General features: G+C 48.6%; 1 protein-coding gene across 4 annotated transcripts in view; it reads left to right on the top strand.

Moving 5' to 3' along the window:
* Nucleotides 1-17500, top strand: part of IP3K1 (inositol-trisphosphate 3-kinase-like protein) — a 149221-nt gene that overhangs the window by 130602 nt on the left and 1119 nt on the right. For 2 of the 4 annotated variants that reach the window (XM_070141635.1, XM_070141634.1), the window contains 7 exons: nucleotides 12581-12988; nucleotides 14065-14296; nucleotides 14698-14828; nucleotides 14966-15100; nucleotides 15567-15740; nucleotides 16082-16255; nucleotides 16452-17500. The exon at nucleotides 16452-17500 is cut by the window's right edge and continues 1119 nt beyond it. In XM_070141635.1, coding sequence (XP_069997736.1) covers nucleotides 12581-12988; nucleotides 14065-14296; nucleotides 14698-14828; nucleotides 14966-15100; nucleotides 15567-15740; nucleotides 16082-16255; nucleotides 16452-16511 — 1314 coding nt within the window. In that variant the 3' untranslated portion in view covers nucleotides 16512-17500. Of the gene's footprint in view, nucleotides 1-2665; nucleotides 3399-12118; nucleotides 12403-12580; nucleotides 12989-14064; nucleotides 14297-14697; nucleotides 14829-14965; nucleotides 15101-15566; nucleotides 15741-16081; nucleotides 16256-16451 lie in introns of those variants that run through there. The other 2 variants (XM_070141633.1, XM_070141632.1) reach the window with 2 other exon arrangements.

Genomic DNA, 17500 nt, shown 5'->3' with positions numbered 1-17500 from the left:
GTCCTTGGCGGGCGGCGCGGACGCGGCCCATGACGTACCCGCTTTCGTCACGGGGAACTGCTTCTGGAAACCCTCCGCCCGGTTTCCCGTACGGGCGCGGCGGCGGAAGCGGCGCTCGCGATTCGCCAAGGCACCCTGTGCGCATTCCGTCGGGCTCGAAATATGCGCTTTTCCAAGGGTGGATGACGCTGCTTGGAGTCACGTGACCTTGTTGCGTAGAACAGGCCGTGCTCACGGGCGGCGGGACGAGGCCTCGCGGGCGCGCGGGTCCTGAAGCCTTCGGACGACAGGCGAGGCGGCGATTCCCGCCCTCGGCTCCGCCATTCTCTTCGGGAGGAGGACGCCGAGCGCGGGATCGCCGGCGCTGAGCTCGAGTTGGAATGGTCACTTGCGCTCGCGATCGTCGCCATTGCTCTGGTGGTGTGATCGCTATTACGTTTAGTGATGCTGTTACGTGCACTTCTACACACACACACACTCACTCTCTGTCTCTGTCTCTCTCTCTCTCTCTCTCTCTCTCTCTCTCTCTCTCTCTCTCTCTCTCTCTCTCTCTCTCTCTCTCGCGGACGACAAATGTAGTCTTCTGTGAATTTATCCATACCAAGGTCTTTATACTTATATAGACCTTGACCGTACAGTTGTCATGTTCATGTGTGTGTGTGTGTGGGGGGGTGGGGGGTGGGGGGGTGGGGGGGTATGTATGTGTATGAATGTATGTATATATATATATTGTGTGTGTGTGTATTTTGTGTGTGGGTGGGTATGTATGTATGTATATGTGTGTGTGTATGTGTGTGCGTGTGTGTGTATTTGGTGGAAACTTTGATGCCGTCAGTGTCTGTTCCGCCTCGAGTGCGGCTCTGTCCCTGCGGGCGCGGCGAAGGGCCAGCGAAGGGCGCCCGGCCGGAGGAGACGGAGGCGGCGGCCGCGGAGAGCCTCGTGGCTCGGCCTCCGTGGGCGCGGCTCTCCCCCGGGGCCTCGGTCTGGTGCGGTCCTCGGGGCCCGTGGGCGGAGTGCGATGGCGGCGGCGAGGGAGCAGTGGTTCCCAAACTTTTTTCTGGTTGTTGCCGCTCTCCATGCTGGATACGTGTCCATGCCCCCCCCCCCCCATTTTTTTAATGAATCTAAGGAAATTTAATAATATAGTGCACAAGAAATTTCCATACTCAGAGTAAACTGTAATCAAAAATGGATCTGTTTGTAAGCTGCTGCCGCGGCGGGAGAGTCCGCCACCGCTGGTCGGGAGGAGGCAGGTGGCCGTAACTTGTTCGGAAAATGGTTGAGGATGCCTGCTGGAGCGATGGTCACGCAGCCGCAGCTGGTCAGGTGGATGGTCGATTTGCCACAGCTCGTTCTGTTGCCATAGAAGGTCAGGAAGGCCGCCAGATGGCCACGCCTTGCCGGCAGGAGAGCCATAGCGCCCGCACATTAGCTCAGTGGTCACGAAGCCCCGCGATTTGCACCCACGGCCAGGCTCGGCGGCAGCGGCTTTGGCCCTGGCGCGGCTTCGCACCTCGGCGCTCTTTAAAGGGCCATTTGACACGCTGCGTGTGTGCCAGCGCCACTTGGGATTCGCTGTGAATCCGATCGGCAGAAGGCCGCGGCAGCGTCTCGCGGCCAAGGTGGGGCCGCGCGTGGCCGCTCGGGATCCCGGGCCGCGGCCGAAGACCGAGGCGACAGAAGGCGGGCCCCTTCGGTCCGAACAGCTCCGCGTCCATCGCCTCGGTCTTCGAGGGCGACCTCTCGGCGGCTGCCTCCTCGCTCTCCCTCCTGCGGAGGCGACGCGGAAGTCCCTTAAGGTTGCCTTGCTGAGGCGAGATGCTTCCTGCAGATGGGCTGCGAGGCGACGAATGGCTGGGTGTCATCATGAGGCGCAGCCCGAGGGGAGTGGCAGCACGTGCAAGGTGAAGGAGCTCAGATGTGGCCGCTGTGGCAGGGAAGGTGCCGTTCTTATTGTCATATTCGCAAGAGTAAATCCTGCCATGTTAGCGTCAGCCTGCGTGCGCTAGGCGAGGCGGGGCGATCGGAGGACAATCATAATCCAGATTCTGAAATCCATTGAGGCTTCGGCGGTGTCGTGGTGAGCTCAGACCTTCAGATGATAATGAAAGCACCAGTTGAGGCGCAGGGCTTCCTCGCTGCGAGCCGGAGCGGGAAGCGCGTGTCGCCAGTGGCCCTCGGCCTTGGTTCTCGCTGACACCATTTCGCGGCGGCGACAGGTTGGCTCCCCGGGCGGCGGGCGGGCCACTTGGGCAGGGAATTGGCCATTACGGCCCGATCGGGGCTTCCATTGCGCCGCCGCGGTCACCAGGCGGATACCGCTCGCCACGCGGCGTCCAGGTCGGAGCGCGGGCTGGCAGGTCCGGGTTCTTTCGGTGAATTAACTTATCACAACACTCGGAGTCCGCCTGTGACGTCACCTGAACTGATGACCTGACCAGGCTCGTCCCCTGGCACGAGGCCCACGTCCACGCAGGGAGGACCCAGTCTCGTCGCCGTGAAGCGGGGCGGCGCCAGTGAGGCTGAATCCCTAGGCCGCAGTCACCAGCATCAGTCACAATAAGGTTACGGTTTACCTGAGCCCCCCCCCCCCTCCCCCTCCCCTCCGCCTCTCCAAGGCTGTGAGAACGGCGCTGGGAAACGCGGGCCTGGCGGGGCGGGCGCCGTGGAGGTTCAGTAGAGAGCGAAACGCAGTGGGGTGAGGACGCGCTCATGTCCCGCTCCGTCAGCCACACTAGGCGCTACAACTCCACGGACTACCGCCCTCGTGTTTGAGGCGTCGGTGACTCTTGAAGCTCCAGACTAACTCGCCTCGAGTGTCGCGCCGATTTCCACCACGACTCCAAAGTGCCCGACGCCCCTCGTGACGAGAGAGACCAGTCGCACGCGTGAGCTCGAGTATAGAAAGTCAGACTCGGATTCCGGCTGACCTGAATCTTCCCCGGGACCCGGAACGAAAGCGAACGTGCCCCCGGGCGAGAGGGAGTCGGAGGGAAGGACCCGGTCGCAGAGGACAAGGCCCGGGCGCCGCCGTTCTCCTCGAGGTGAAGCGAACCCTTTATGGCTGGGAGGCCCCGAGCCCTGCGCAGGACACTCAAGCGAAGCGGGTGTCCGTCCATGCAGGAGAGGACGCAGAGGACGAAAGAGATATTGCTGTAGCTTTATGCATCCAGCGTAAACAGTTTGCCAAAAGGTGATATTGGAAACCGCTGTAGTGTTGTGATAGTGTAAGAGTGAATTCCCGAGTGTGACAGTGAGCGAGCGCGAGTATGAAGGCATCAGTGCAGCTGCCACTCACGCAGATGATGAAGGAGACCGAAGGATCCGCGGCAGAGGCTCTGGCCAACACCAAGGAGCCGCAGGATCTGGCCCTGCTCAGGTTCCTGCTCCTCCTGCAAGTAAGTACCGCCGGGCTGACGCGCCCGTGAACTTGTAGGAACCTTGCGATTGTGTGGGCGGCTGAAGGAAGGAAGGGACAAGGAGGAGGAGGAGGACAGGGAGGGTGGGCTGGAGTGGGACCCATGTATGGATAGGGGAGAGGGAGAGGGAGAGGGAGAGGGAGAGGGAGAGGGAGAGGGAGAAACGAGGACGGACAGACGACGATAATGATATAACCCGAGAACTATCCTCAGATGATAATGAACATGCTTATCAAATTATCTCTTCTGCCTTAATCTTGTTATTAAACTCTGATCTTTTGAAAAGTTATTTTTCTGTCGTTTATGTCAGCGATGCTTACGTTCGCATTTCCATCACGAGCTCCTCTTGACACTGGTGAAAATAATTCCGATAGTAGTAATAAGGAGACAAGGTGAAAGTAATGACAATGAAAATGAAATAAATGATGATAACGATGAATTGAAGAACGCCACCAATTCATGATCATACCGCAGTGATGATCATGTAAACCCGCCATTGATGAGAATATTGATAGAACTCATAATCATAATCACTACAGGTACATTATCATCACTCTATGAATGATGATCTTACTGGTCGTCATTATAAAAGCAAAAAGGAAACAAATACTTGAATAAAAGTACTGATAGTCGTAATGCTGATGGCAATTGCTACATGGCAGCATTACGGACTTCTAATGATATAGTAATTATGGTGACAGGCATTATAATACTATGATGATGATACTACTATTATTGATAATAATTCCAGTAACAATAATGGTGATGATATTAGTAATAATTATAGAAACAACAATTGATAGTAATGATAATGATGATAAGATATTGATAATAATGATCATGATGATGATGATGATGATTATTATTATTATTATTATTATTATTATTATTATTATTATTATTATTATTATTATTATTATTATTATTATTATTATTATTATTATTATCATTGTTATTGCCATTATTAGTTGTGTGAGTAACAGTGCCAATGATGGACATTAGCAGTGGCAATAAGAGGATCCAACTGCAATAATGGCGATAACAGCAGCATCAAAGACTCAAAAACACAATCTAAAACAATGCGTGAGTCCACCTTGTTCACACACACTGACTCAGATTCCAGGAGTCATCTGTAAGCCTTCCTGCCACGCCTACCTACCCCCCCCCCCCTCCCCCCGCAAATGTTGAAAGACGGAGATCCCGACGCAGCTGGACTCCCATACGTATCCGGTTGGGGGGGGGAGAGAGAGAGAGAGAGAGAGAGAGAGAGAGAGAGAGAGAGAGAGAGAGAGAGAGAGAGAGAGAGAGAGAGAGAGAGAGAGAGAGAGAGAGAGAGAGAGAGAGAGAGAGAGAAGGAGGAACAGAGAGAGAGAAAGGGAGAGAGAGAGAGAAGGACGGAGGAAGGAGGAAGAGAGAGAGAGAGAGAGTACGAAGGAGGGAGAGAGAGAAAGTACGAGGGAGGGAGAGAGAGAAAGTACGAGGGAGGGGGAGAAGGTGAGAGGACGAAGGAAGGAGAGGGAGGGAGTGGGGAGAAAGTGAAAGGACGAAGGAGGGAGAGAGAGAGAGAGAGAGTACGAAGGAGGGAGAGAGAGAAGGAGAAAAGAGAGAGGGGGGCGAAGGATGGAAGGGCGAAAAGGACAAACGAGAGGGAGAAGGGTTAAAAGGACAAGGAGAAGGCGAGGGATGAAGAGCAATTAAGAAGGAATGGGAGAGAGGGAGGGAGCGAGGGAAGCGGGTGGCTAGCGGTAGAGAAAAAGGGAGAAGGGAGAAGAATAATGAAGATGGGGAGAGAGAGAGAGAGAGAGAGAAATTGGGAGATTGAGAGAGAGGGGGATGGAGGGAGGGAAGGAAAGGAAGGGAGAGGGAGGGAAGGAAAGGAAGGGAGAGGGAGGGAAGGAAAGGAAGGGAGAGGGAGGGAAGGAAAGGAAGGGAGAGGGAGGGAAGGAAAGGAAGGGAGAGGGAGGGAAGGAAAGGAAGGGAGAGGGAGGGAAGGAAAGGAAGGAGAGGGATGGGGAAGGAAAGGGAGGGGGAGGGAGGGAAGGAAAGGAAGGGAGTGGAGGGAAGGAAAGGGAGGGAGAGGAGGAAGGAAAGGAAGGGAGAGGGAGGGAAGGAAAGGAAGGGAGAGGGAGGGAAGGAAAGGAAGGGAGAGGGAGGGAAGGAAAGGAAGGGAGAGGGAGGAAGGAAAGGAAGGAGAGAAGGAAGGAAAGGAAGGGAGAGGGAGGGAAGGAAGGGAGAGGGAGGGAAGGAAAGGAAGGGAGAGGGAGGGAAGGAAAGGAAGGGAGAGGGAGGGAAGGAAAGGAAGGGAGAGGGAGGGAAGGAAAGGAAGGGAGAGGGAGGGAAGGAAAGGAAGGGAGAGGGAGGGGGAAGCGTCGCTTGCATGCACGATCGCCGCCCTCTGCGTTTCGTCCTTGCTTACGTCGCCAAGTTCGTTATCTTGTGCTCGCGCCTTGCAGATTCTGTTGATATTTGCACATTCCAGTTGGTTGGGGTGTCTGGCCCTGTGCTGCTCCCTTCCTCTCTCTTTCCTTGCCTTCCTCCTCCCTCTCTCCCTTCATAATCCTCAGTCTCCCTCCCTCCCTCCCTCTCTCCTTCCCTCCTTCCTTCCCTCTCTCCTTCCTTTCCTCCCTTCCTCCCTCCCTCCTCCCTCCTCCCTCCTTCCCTCCCTCCTCCCTCTCTCCCTCCTTCCCTCCCTCCCTCCTTCCCTCCTTCCATCCCTCTCTCTCTCTCTCCCTCCCTCTCTCTCTCTCTCTCTCTCCCTTCTCTCCCTCCCTCCCTCCCTCCCTCCCTCTCTCTCCTTCTCTCCCTCCCTCCTCCCTCTCTCCCTCCTTTCCTCCTTCCCTCCCTCCTCCCTCCTTCCCTCCCTCCCTCCCTCCCTCCCTACCTCTCTCCTTCCCTCCTTCCTCCCTCCCTCCTCTCTCCTTCCCTCCCTCCCTCCCTCTCTCTCCTTCCTCCCTTCTTCCCTCCCTCCCTCTCTCCCTCCCTCCTTCCCTCCCACCTTCCCTCCCGCGAGCCGAGTTCGGTGCGTCCGTACTGGCGCCGCCTGTCGTCTCGCGTCGGGTTCCGTAATTTAGTTTCTAATTATTCTTATTTACTTCTCATTTTGTTGTTGTTATTTTTATTTTGGGTATTTATCTTTCACTCAGTGTTGCGTGAAGTGGGAAGTACATAAAAGCGTTTTTATCGTGTGTGTGTGTGTGTGTGTGTGTGTGAGAGAGAGAGAGAGAGAGAGAGAGAGAGAGAGAGAGAGAGAGAGAGAGAGAGAGAGAGAGAGAGAGAGAGAGAGAGAGAGAGAGAGAGAGAGGAGAGAGGAAATAAACCCCATCTGTTCCCGCTGTATCTCTGAGCATTTGCATGAGACAAAAGCTTTTTTTCTTTCGTCGTTTCCCTTCTTTCTTATCTAATTCATTTGATATTTCCGTCTCTGCAAGTGTCTTGTTCCCCGGCGATGGCTCCCTCCTCCCCGGTGCCTTCCACCTCCGCCGCCAGCCCCTCCAGCCCCTCCAGCCCCTCCAGCTCCTCTAACCCCTCCAGCTCCTCTAACCCCTCCAGCCCCTCCAGCTCCTCTAACCCCTCCAGCCCCTCCAGCCCCTCCAGCTCCTCTAACCCCTCCAGCCCCTCCAGCTCCTCTAACCCCTCCAGCCCCTCCAGCTCCTCTAACCCCTCCAGCTCCTCTAACCCCTCCAGCCCCTCCAGCTCCTCTAACCCCTCCAGCCCCTCCAGCTCCTCTAACCCCTCCAGCCCCTCCAGCCCCTCCAGCTCCTCTAACCCCTCCAGCCCCTCCAGCTCCTCTAACCCCTCCAGCCCTTCCAGCCCCTCCAGCCCCTCCAGCCCCTCTAACCCCTCCAGCTCCTCTAACCCCTCCAGCCCCTCCAGCCCCTCCAGCCCCTCCAGCCCCTCCCTCCAGCCCCTCCAGCTCCTCTAACCCTCCAGTCCTCTCAGCCTCCAGCCTCCTCTAACCCTCCAGCCTCCAGCTCCCTCTAACCCCTCCAGCCCCTCCAGCCCCTCCAGCCCCTCCAGCCCTCCAGCCCTCCCAATCCCTCCAGTCCTCTCAGCCCCTCCAGCTCCTCTCCTCTAACCCTCCAGTCCTCTCAGCTCCTCCAGCTCCTCTAACCTCCAGTCCTCTCAGCCCTCCAGCTCCCTCTAACCCTCCAGTCCTTCCCCAGCTCCTCCAGCCTCTCTAACTCCTCCAGTTCTCTCAGCCCTCCCAGCTCCTCTAACTCCTCCAGTCCTCTCAGCCCCTCCAGCCCTCAACCCCTCCAGTCCTCTCAGCCCCTCCAGCCCCTCTAACCCCTCCAGTCCTCTCAGCTCCTCTAACCCCTCCAGCCCCTCCAGCTCCTCTAACCCCTCCAGCCCCTCCAGCTCCTCTAACCCCTCCAGCCCCTCCAGCTCCTCTAACCCCTCCAGCTCCTATAACCCCTCCAGTCCTCTCAGCCCCTCCAGCTCCTCTAACCCCTCCAGCCCCTCCAGCCCCTCCAGCCCCTCCAGCCCCTCCAGCCCCTCCAGCCCCTCCAGCCCCTCTCAGGCCCTCCGGGAAAGCGCAGCCGCGGGAACTTCAGACTGGCCATTCCGTACACTCTCGGGGCATTTGCGGCCGCGGGAGTGAGTGAGTGAGTGAGTGAGTGAGTGAGTGAGTGAGTGAGTGAGTGAGTGAGTGAGTGAGTGAGTGAGTGAGTGAGTGAGTGAGTGAGTGAGTGAGTGAGTGAGTGAGTGAGTGAGTGAGTGAGTGAGGGAGGGAGAGAGAGGGATCGGGGGCTCGCTTCTCTTTTCTTTGCCGAAGTCGTGCGTCGTCTGGGCTGACTGACGCTGGGGCTTCCGATGCGTGTATTGAAGACCGTTCGTGTGAGTCCGACGTGCGGGCGCCGAGTGGTGGCGGTTCTGAAATGTATATTTACATATGTGTGTGTGTGAATTTATATACATATATATATATATATATATATATATATATATATATATATGATATATATATATATTTATATATGTTTATACATATGTGTGTATGTGTATGTATGTGTATGTATATATGTAAATATATGAATATATGTATATATGTATATGTATATACATGTTTATATATGTATATATATGTATATATTTGTATATATATGATATATATGTATATATATGTATATATATGTATATATATATATATACAGAGAGAGAGAGAGAGAGAAAGAAAGAAAGAAAGAAAGAAAGAAAGAAAGAAAGAAAGAAAGAAAGAAAGAAAGAAAGAAAGAAAAAAAATTTATATATATATATATATATATATATATATATATATATATATATATATATATATATATATATATATATATATATATATAGTGTGCGTGTGTGTGTGTTTTTGTGTACATATGTATATGCATGTGTGTGTGTATACGTATGCATGCGCATGTTTTTATTTCACCCCCCCCCCGCCCCGCTCCCTCCTCCTCCCGCGTGACGCAAAGTCGCGTCTCGGAAAAAGAAAGAAAAAAAAAAGGACACGATTTCCCAAAGTTGCGTCTTACTCACGCCTCGCCAGGACACGGGCCCGGAGGCGGGACTCGGCGCTCCACTCGCTTCTTGTTCGGCTTGGTTTTTCGTCCTCTTATATTTTTCATTTCTTATTTATCTATTTATGGAAGAAAAATCCAAACAATGCACAAACTAGATTTATTGATGAAAGTGAGACTATTATTTATTTATTATTGTTTATTTATTTATTTTTTATTTTATTTTTTTTGAGTCGTTGCGGGTTATTTCCGACGATTTTCTCATTTGAAACGCAAGACAAACGAAGGCTTCTATTTTACCTCGTGAGCTCGACGCTTCGAATATAACAAGTCCTCGAATATAACAAGTCCTCGAATATAACAAGTCCTCGAATATAACAAGTCCTCTAATATAACAAGTCCTCGAATATAACAAGTCCTCTAATATAACAAGTCCTCGAATATAACAAGTCCTCGAATATAACAAGTCCTCGAATATAACAAGTCCGGGTATGTTCACGGGGTCAGCGTCGCCGGGGCCGCAGCTGTCCACGCGGAAGTCGCAGGAACGGCCGCGAGACACAACACGGACCTGCCGTTGCGACGCTCATGATTTTGACGTCACGGGCGCCCCTTTTCCGCTCGTCCGCTTGAGTGTGTATGAGGGGGGGGAGGGTGGTGCATGTTGGCGGGGGGGGGGTTGTGTGAGAGAGAGAGAGAGAATGAGCAGAGAGAGAGAGAGAGAGAATGAGCAGAGAGAGAGGGAGAGAGCATAAACAGAGAGAGAGAGAGACAGAGAGAGAGAGAGAGATTGATTGATTTGATTTGATTTGATAATATTTATTTACAGAACAGTGTACATGCCCTGTAAAAAGCCAGGGTAAGATGCTACCGCATCTCTCCAACTGGCTATGCTTATATTTATGTAAAGGGCTATTAGTCAAACATTGGTTCTACATGCCTGAAGGGCTGTGTCATTATGCATACATTATTCACATATCATCTAGTTGGTAAAAAACCTTTTATATCCCTAATCATATCGAAGACAAGACCAGTGTCTATGATAAAATTAATATAATCAATAAGTGCTGGTCTCTGGACAGTGCTATTTGATCGATAGGATGCAGTTTTTGAGCAACAAAGTAAGTAATGGGTAAGATTATGCGACTTGGGCGCCTTGCACATTTTGCATTGGTGATATGTGACTGGCTTTGCCTCCAAAACTGCATCCTGTACATAATGTATAGTGTATTGATACCCTATGCGTAGCCTGGTTAGCGTGACCTGCTGTCTCCGAGACAGTCCATCGTAGTATTTATATGGTTTGTCAGCATCACATGACCTGACAATACTTTCATAATGCCAGATGGTATCATGTCCACTTTTCTTCAATTTTTCAGTGGTCCATACCTGGCCCTCATAATCTCGAAGACAGCTGATAACACGTTTTTTGATCTGACTGATAGATAGTGGTATTACATTATATGGTTCTTCAAGGGAAAGTGCTTGTTTTGCTAACTTTTCTACGTTGTCACAGGTTGATATCCCTATATGAGAAGGTATCCAGTATAGTGATACTTGCATGAGAGAGAGAGAGAGACAGACAGACAGACAGACAGACAGACAGACAGAGACAGACAGACAGACAGACAGACAGACAGACAGACTGTAATTATGTTGTGGGAGGAAGGAGGCGTCCCACCCCCCACTATTATTACTTGTTGTTTGGTAGGTCGTGGCTGAGCGGTAAGGCAGTAGTAAGTAAGTAAGATACTGACGTACTCTGAAGATGTTGGTCTGAAGTTAAACTTGTCGCAGTTTTCTTGTCTTTATTCTGGGTAACTGGTACAGAGGGCAAGGCAGGTGCCCAGGGAGGAGCACGTCCTGCCGAGCCCGCGGGGGCGAGCGGTCTGAGGTAGATGGCACAGGAATTGCCATGAACGAAGTTCGTTTTTTAAACAATATACAATGGAAAAACATGAAAGAATATGGATGAACATAGTTTCAGAGATATTAGGTCACATGACCGTTTCGTGGAGAGGAACAAGGGTATGGTTGACATGATATCGGTATGTTTTTACAATCCAAACATTGTGGTTATGGGACAGACTGGCTGATTATACATGAGACATAGAACATTTGAATATCAATGGTAAAATCAGTTACATACATCGTGATTCAGAATAAGCATTTCATAAGAAACATTTTGAGTATAAACATGACATATTTATACTTGAAGACAACAGAATAAATGCATGGAAAATGTATGAGAGTAATAAGGGTCAGATTAGCGTGTTCTACGGTCACGGGGCAGGTTGAAGTACTTGTGAAATAAGAACACATGGCTTTCGTGGTATGCGAGGGGTGAGCGACGAGGGGAGCAGGTCACTAAACAGACAGACAGAGAGAGAGAGAGAGAGAGAGAGAGAGAGAGAGAGAGAGAGAGAGAGAGAGAGAGAGAGAGAGAGAGAGAGAGAGAGAGAGAGAGAGAGAGAGAGAGAGAGAGAGAAAATTAATTAATTAACAGCCCCCTAACCCCCCGGCGAGTCCTCATCAGCGCCGCCTCGCATTGGCACCCGCTGACCCCGCCGCAGCCGCACGTTGCGCCGCGCGCGCGTCCACGTCTGGTCGCATCCGGCTTCGCGATCCGGAATTATACAGGAACTGGTGAGCATCCGCGAGGCAAGGCAGGGCAAGCCAAGCCAGGGCAGAGCAATGAGGCAAGCCAAGGCAATGAGGGAGGGCAAGGCAAGCCAAGCCAGGGCAATGAGGGAGGGCAAGGCAAGCCAGGGCAGGGCAATGAGGCAAGGCAAAGCAAGCCAAGCCAGGGCAGAGCAATGAGGCAAGGCAAGGCAAGCCAGGGCAGGGCAATGAGGGAGGGCAAAGCAAGGCAAGCCAGGGCAGGGCAATGAGGCAAGGCAAGACAGGCAATCCGGCAGGCAAGGTCACGTCGGGTTACCTGACGGGCAAGACGGATCTGGGGCTGACCTTGCCGCCTCCGCCGCTGACGTTCCCGCAGTCGTTCTGCGGTCCTGCGTCAGCGCGCGGCCTCCGCCCAGCCTCGTCAGCGCCTCAGGAGAAGGCTTCTTGGCTCCATTCCCTCCTCCGCGGCCACGAGCTGTCGTCCTCCGAGGTGCCGGAGCCGCTCTTAATTACTGTTTACGGCCGCGCGGGGGGGGGGGGGCTCAGGTGTGGTTCCCGAGGCTCAGGTGTGTCTCTGACGTCACGGGCTCCACTTACCGAGAAGGCTCCGCACCTCCGGCGGCCGCAGCTGCGCGACACATGTTTGCCGGGCGATTACGGGGCGTCGCCGAGGGTATTTTGGGAGGCGGTGACTCACCTCGATTATGTTCGCCATGTATGCCGCTCATATTAACGTGTTTGGAAATAGAAGTCGTTGCTCGTTAGAGAGAAAAAAAACATTGCTATTTATAGCCAAGGCGACATGCAGTATTGATGAGTGTTGGGGACGCGGCGCCGGCGGGAGGCTGCGTCGCGGGAATCGCCTCGTACGTGATTTATGCGTCGCGGGAGGGGAGGGGGGTGGGGGGAAGGGGTAGTTTGAGGCACTGGGCCGGGGGGGGGGGGGGTGCAAGTAGGTAGTTTGAGGCCCTGGGCAACTGATGGGCAGCGCCGTGACGCGAGGTCGTAGGGCGAGACTGACCGTGGCTTTGGTTCCCCCGACAGGTAGCGGGAGAGCGGAAGGCGGAGATCGAGGAGCTCCTGCGCGGCACCGCCGGGTTCCGCCTGCCGAAGCAGCAGAAGCCGCCGGAGGAGGAGGCCAACCACCAGCCGGACAACCACCGGCCCAAGAGGGCGCCGCTGGCCCGGCGCTGGCGGAAGAACCTCCTGAAGAAGAAGTCGAGCGAGGACGACGAGGTGTCCGCCACCAGCTCGTCCGCCTCCTCCACCAACTCGTCCACCAGGTCGAGCAGCAGCATCTCGCCCTCGCAGCCGCACGCCGCGCCCCGGGAGGAGCTCTGCGCCAATGGCCACCTCAACCTCGCCCTCGAGGACTCCGAGGCGGGCCTGGCCAAGGACGGCCTCAGCGCCGAGGACACCGCCGACATGTCGCTCCTGCAGAAGCTGGCGCTGGTCAGTGGCCGTCGCTGGTTGCGTTTGTTGTTCATTATTATTATTAAGCCTTATTTCTGATTGTGTGCTATTATTATTATTATTATTATTATTATTATTATTATTATTATTGTTATTGTTATTAGCATTATAAATCATTATTGATATTATTATATTTATCATTTTTATTATTTTATTATTTTTATTATGAAGATAATGATAATCATTAGTGTTACTTCGGTTATATTACTGTTATTTTTGTTACATTGATAATGATAATGATAATAACAATAATGATAATAATAATGATGATGATTATTATTGTTATTATTATTATTGTTGTTGTTATTGTTGTTACTGTCATTGTTTTTATGGTAATAAAAATCACAATAATAATCATTATTTTTATCATCATCACCATCATTGATATTATCAGTAATATTGTTGTTAATAGGAATAATAATAATGATATGTTTTTGTCATTATTGTTATTTTTATTATTTTTATTGTTATTATTTTTATTATTTTTATTGTTATTATTTTTATTATTTTTATTATTTTTTTTATTATTATTAGACTAATTATTATCATGATAACGATAATGATAATTATTGTTGTTATTGATGATGATGATAATGATAATAATAATAATAGTAGCACTAATAATGATAATGATAATTATTATTATTGTTATTGTTATGATTATTATTACTATTATTATTATCATCATCATCATCATTATTATTATTACTTTCGTTATTATTGTTATTTTTATTAAAATCAGTTATTTTTTTTAAATTATGGTTTTGAATTAGGTTGATAGATTTCTTTCTAACCTCTTATGAGTGTTTACTCTGCCATTTATTTAGATTTATGACAGGTATTTCCCAGCATTTTTTTTTTTTTCAAATATAAAACCCTCTTGAGTAATGTCAGTTTCAGTATGACAAGCGAGTCTCCCACACTCTGTAGTGATGTCTGAAATATTATAAGTATACCTTGCCCACACGTGCATAAAGCCAATGGCGTTGATATATAGGCAACAGGCAAACCGGATGTTGTTGAATAAAGGTCGCTAACGGAGGTCCCCCTTCCAGAATGCCCTCAACCTGACGGCGCCAGCGTCCTCGGTCCTCCTCAACAACCGGCGCAACAGCTGGGTGCAGCTGTCAGGTCACCCGGGATCTCTGGCTCCAGCTGGCCCGGGAACCATCTGGAAGAAGCGCGGCCCCGAGCCCGTGGAGACGCTCGCCTACCAGGCCTTCTCGCAGGACCCGGCCAGGGAGCTCGCGCCCACCTTCTTCCGGGAGGTCGTCTACCAAGATGAATGTATCCTTTTCGACGCCCGTTGAGCGTGTGTGTGTGTGTGTGTGTGTGTGTGTGTGTGTGTGTGTGTGTGTGTGTGTGTGTGTGTGTGTGTGTGTGTGTGTGTGAGTGAGTGAGTGAGTGAGTGAGTGAGTGAGTGAGTGAGTGAGTGAGTGAGTGAGTGAGTGAGTGAGTGAGTGAGTGAGTGAGTGAGAGGGGCTGTATAAGTGTTGTCAGATGGATATGTTTAGTTCTTTTGTGGATGTTTATTTCCATGGTAGTATGATAAGGTACATGAAAGTGGAACTAGATATGAGACAGGAAGAGCTCATAGATTTAGTTTAGTTCTGTGTCGTCCTGAATCATACAGTAGAGTAGCACCCAATAGTTAGATATGAAACATTTTCCTTAATGTCCTGTCACAGATTTTATTGAGATGCAAGACCTATTATATAACTTTCACAACCCATCTGTGATGGACATCAAGATGGGAACTCGCACCTTCCTAGAGTCAGAAGTGACCAACACCAAGGCTCGCCACGACCTTTATGAGAAGGTAAGTTTCTTTCTTTTGTATGATTTCAGTACAGTCTCTGACTTTTATCACAAAAAATTCCTTAAACCCAGTAATTAGATCAAAGTTTTTTCGATGTTTGTTAGTAGGACTAATTTTGTTCTTATTTTTTATGCCAGATGATTAAAGTGGATCCTACAGCACCAACCCCAGAGGAGCATGAAGCAAAAGCAGTAACTAAATTGCGATACATGGACTTCCGTGATAACATGAGTTCTTCACGCTCCCTTGGATTCCGGATAGAAGCTTTGAAGGTTCGTGCAAGGAAAGTTCAGTTACTCATGGACTGGTAAAGACAATGTAAGAACATCTTGAATACAGTAATTGCTCACAGCCAAAGGTTTTATTTTTGCTGTAATAATGTAATTCCATGCAAGTGTTTGGCCACAAGTGTTCTCAGCCTTTCAAAGATTTATGAAGTGAAAGATTACAGTTCATGTACTTTTCCTTTAGAGGAAAACATATAACAGATAAAATTTTTGTTAGAATTGCATGCCTAACGCTTGCAAAAATTAGTAATACTTGGAAGATTTCAATTAGGGTTAATTTAGAGTAGAGTAATAATCATACTAAAAGATTAGAATTAAAAATCTGCAATAATTCCTTAAATCTTTATGAAAATTTGTGAGCAAACCATCCTTAGATCATTTCAGGGTTATGCACTAGGACTTGCTCATAGTGAATGGACCTTGTTATTATTGTCACTTTATTTTTTTATAGATGACTGGTAGTGATGCTGTAACGGAACTTAAGACAGTCCGCAGTCGTGAAGAAGTTGTTGGTACCATGAGTGGGTTTCTTAAAGGGCGAGAAAGCACCAAACGTCAGGTTTTGTCACGTCTTAATCATCTTAGGAATACATTCGCTAAATCGCCATATTTCCAAAAGCATGAGGTAATACAGTAATCTTTGTGAGTAAAAGAGCATTCACATACGCACACATGCACACACGCACACGCTCACACGCACACACTCACACTCACACTCACAATCACACACTCATACATTTACATACATACATACACATACACATACACAAACACAATCATGCATGAATAGAAAAAATGAATAAACTTTTACAAATAAATGCATAATAACTTGAACCTCTATTCATGTTTTTACTTCTATGTATACTTCACAAATCAATTAGTTTATCTATTTACTTATTACCAATATGCATAGCAAGACACCAACTTGGAGCACAGTGTTAGCTTGATTGTATCTGAACTTTCCAGGTGATTGGAAGCAGCATATTGATTATCTACGATGATGAAAAGGCAGGTGTGTGGATGATAGACTTTGCCAAAACGGTACCCGTTCCAGAGGGGGTCAGCATTACCCACAGAGAACCGTGGGTCCTAGGCAACCATGAGGAAGGCTTTCTGACCGGAGTAGATAACCTCATAAAGGTATGTGTGTCTGTGAAGGAGAAAAAATTTGTCCTATTTTCTTTTTCTTTTTTTCTTTTATATCTTTTTTAAGTGCAGTGAAAAGAGTAAGGATGCATGATTTCAGTGTCGTTTCTTCTGGCTATATCTCTCTTTATTCATTTATTTATTTTTTTTACCATGCATTGTTACTAATTAAGACTTTTATTTGTTGCAGGTTGTGGAGGAAGTACCAACAGTGAAATCGAGGAGATTAGGGTTATTTAGCAAGTCATAATTATGATTATACTTTATGGAAATTAATGTTGTTATTTTACGGTCCCAAGAAGCTGAAATCGTCTTCAATAGAAGGGCCAGAAGTTACAAGACTTTCATTTTCATTGCAGAAAAAATGTGATTATAGTTGAATGGTAATGCATCTGACTTGCTATGATTCAGCAATATTATAGCAGCAGTATCAAATTGTCATTGCAGATTATACATGTAGGTTCTAATGAAATAAGAGCCATGCCACATGGTTTAATTTGAAAGAAATCTTATACAAGGATGACACTAAATGTTTCAAAAAGATTTATTTATTGACAGTTTTTTATTGTTATCCATTGGTTAATGGGACCATGACTACTGCTCAATTATTTAATGGATTTAGATGTTATTAGTATGCCGACACGAGGACAAATGTTCAGATTTTCAGTGAGAGAATTCACAGCTTGTCCTTTAGTATAGTAGCATTTATTACTGCTTGAATTTTTTCATATAGGTAATCATTTCTAATAGTGAACATAGACATGACATTTGCTCTTAAGTGTCATTGTACACTGTGTAAATTTGTGTATTTATGACAAAGTAATTTATTTTTTGTATACTATCTTAAGAGTTTCTCTGTGACGTGCTGCCTTCATTCTCTCTTTCTCAGTCACATTTCTGAACCTTCGGTTGTTGATATTTGTAATTCATTATCGAGTCTTCTAAATTCTAACTTGTATTCTGAGAGCAAGAAGATAAAATAATCAGCTTGCCTTGCTCTTCTCTCTTTCTTTCATATTGAAATTCCTAGAATATGTATGAGGTGTAATTGTATTTCAAAGTAGTTAATACTGCCAACTGATCTGTGCCTGTCTGAATTTCTAGTGATAACTGTGATGACACTATAAAGCTCACTAGATATTTGGTGTTTGCAAAGTGATAGAAAGTTATCCATCGGTTTAGTTGACGATGTTCTCTGCTTTTAGATTTTTTTTTTTTTTCAATAAGCAATATTTTTTT

Source organism: Penaeus vannamei, chromosome 28 (genome assembly GCF_042767895.1).
Source record: "Penaeus vannamei isolate JL-2024 chromosome 28, ASM4276789v1, whole genome shotgun sequence".
Lineage (NCBI taxonomy): Eukaryota > Metazoa > Arthropoda > Malacostraca > Decapoda > Penaeidae > Penaeus > Penaeus vannamei.
Note: the sequence above shows the minus strand (reverse complement) of the source record. Positions and strands in the feature narration are given on the sequence as shown.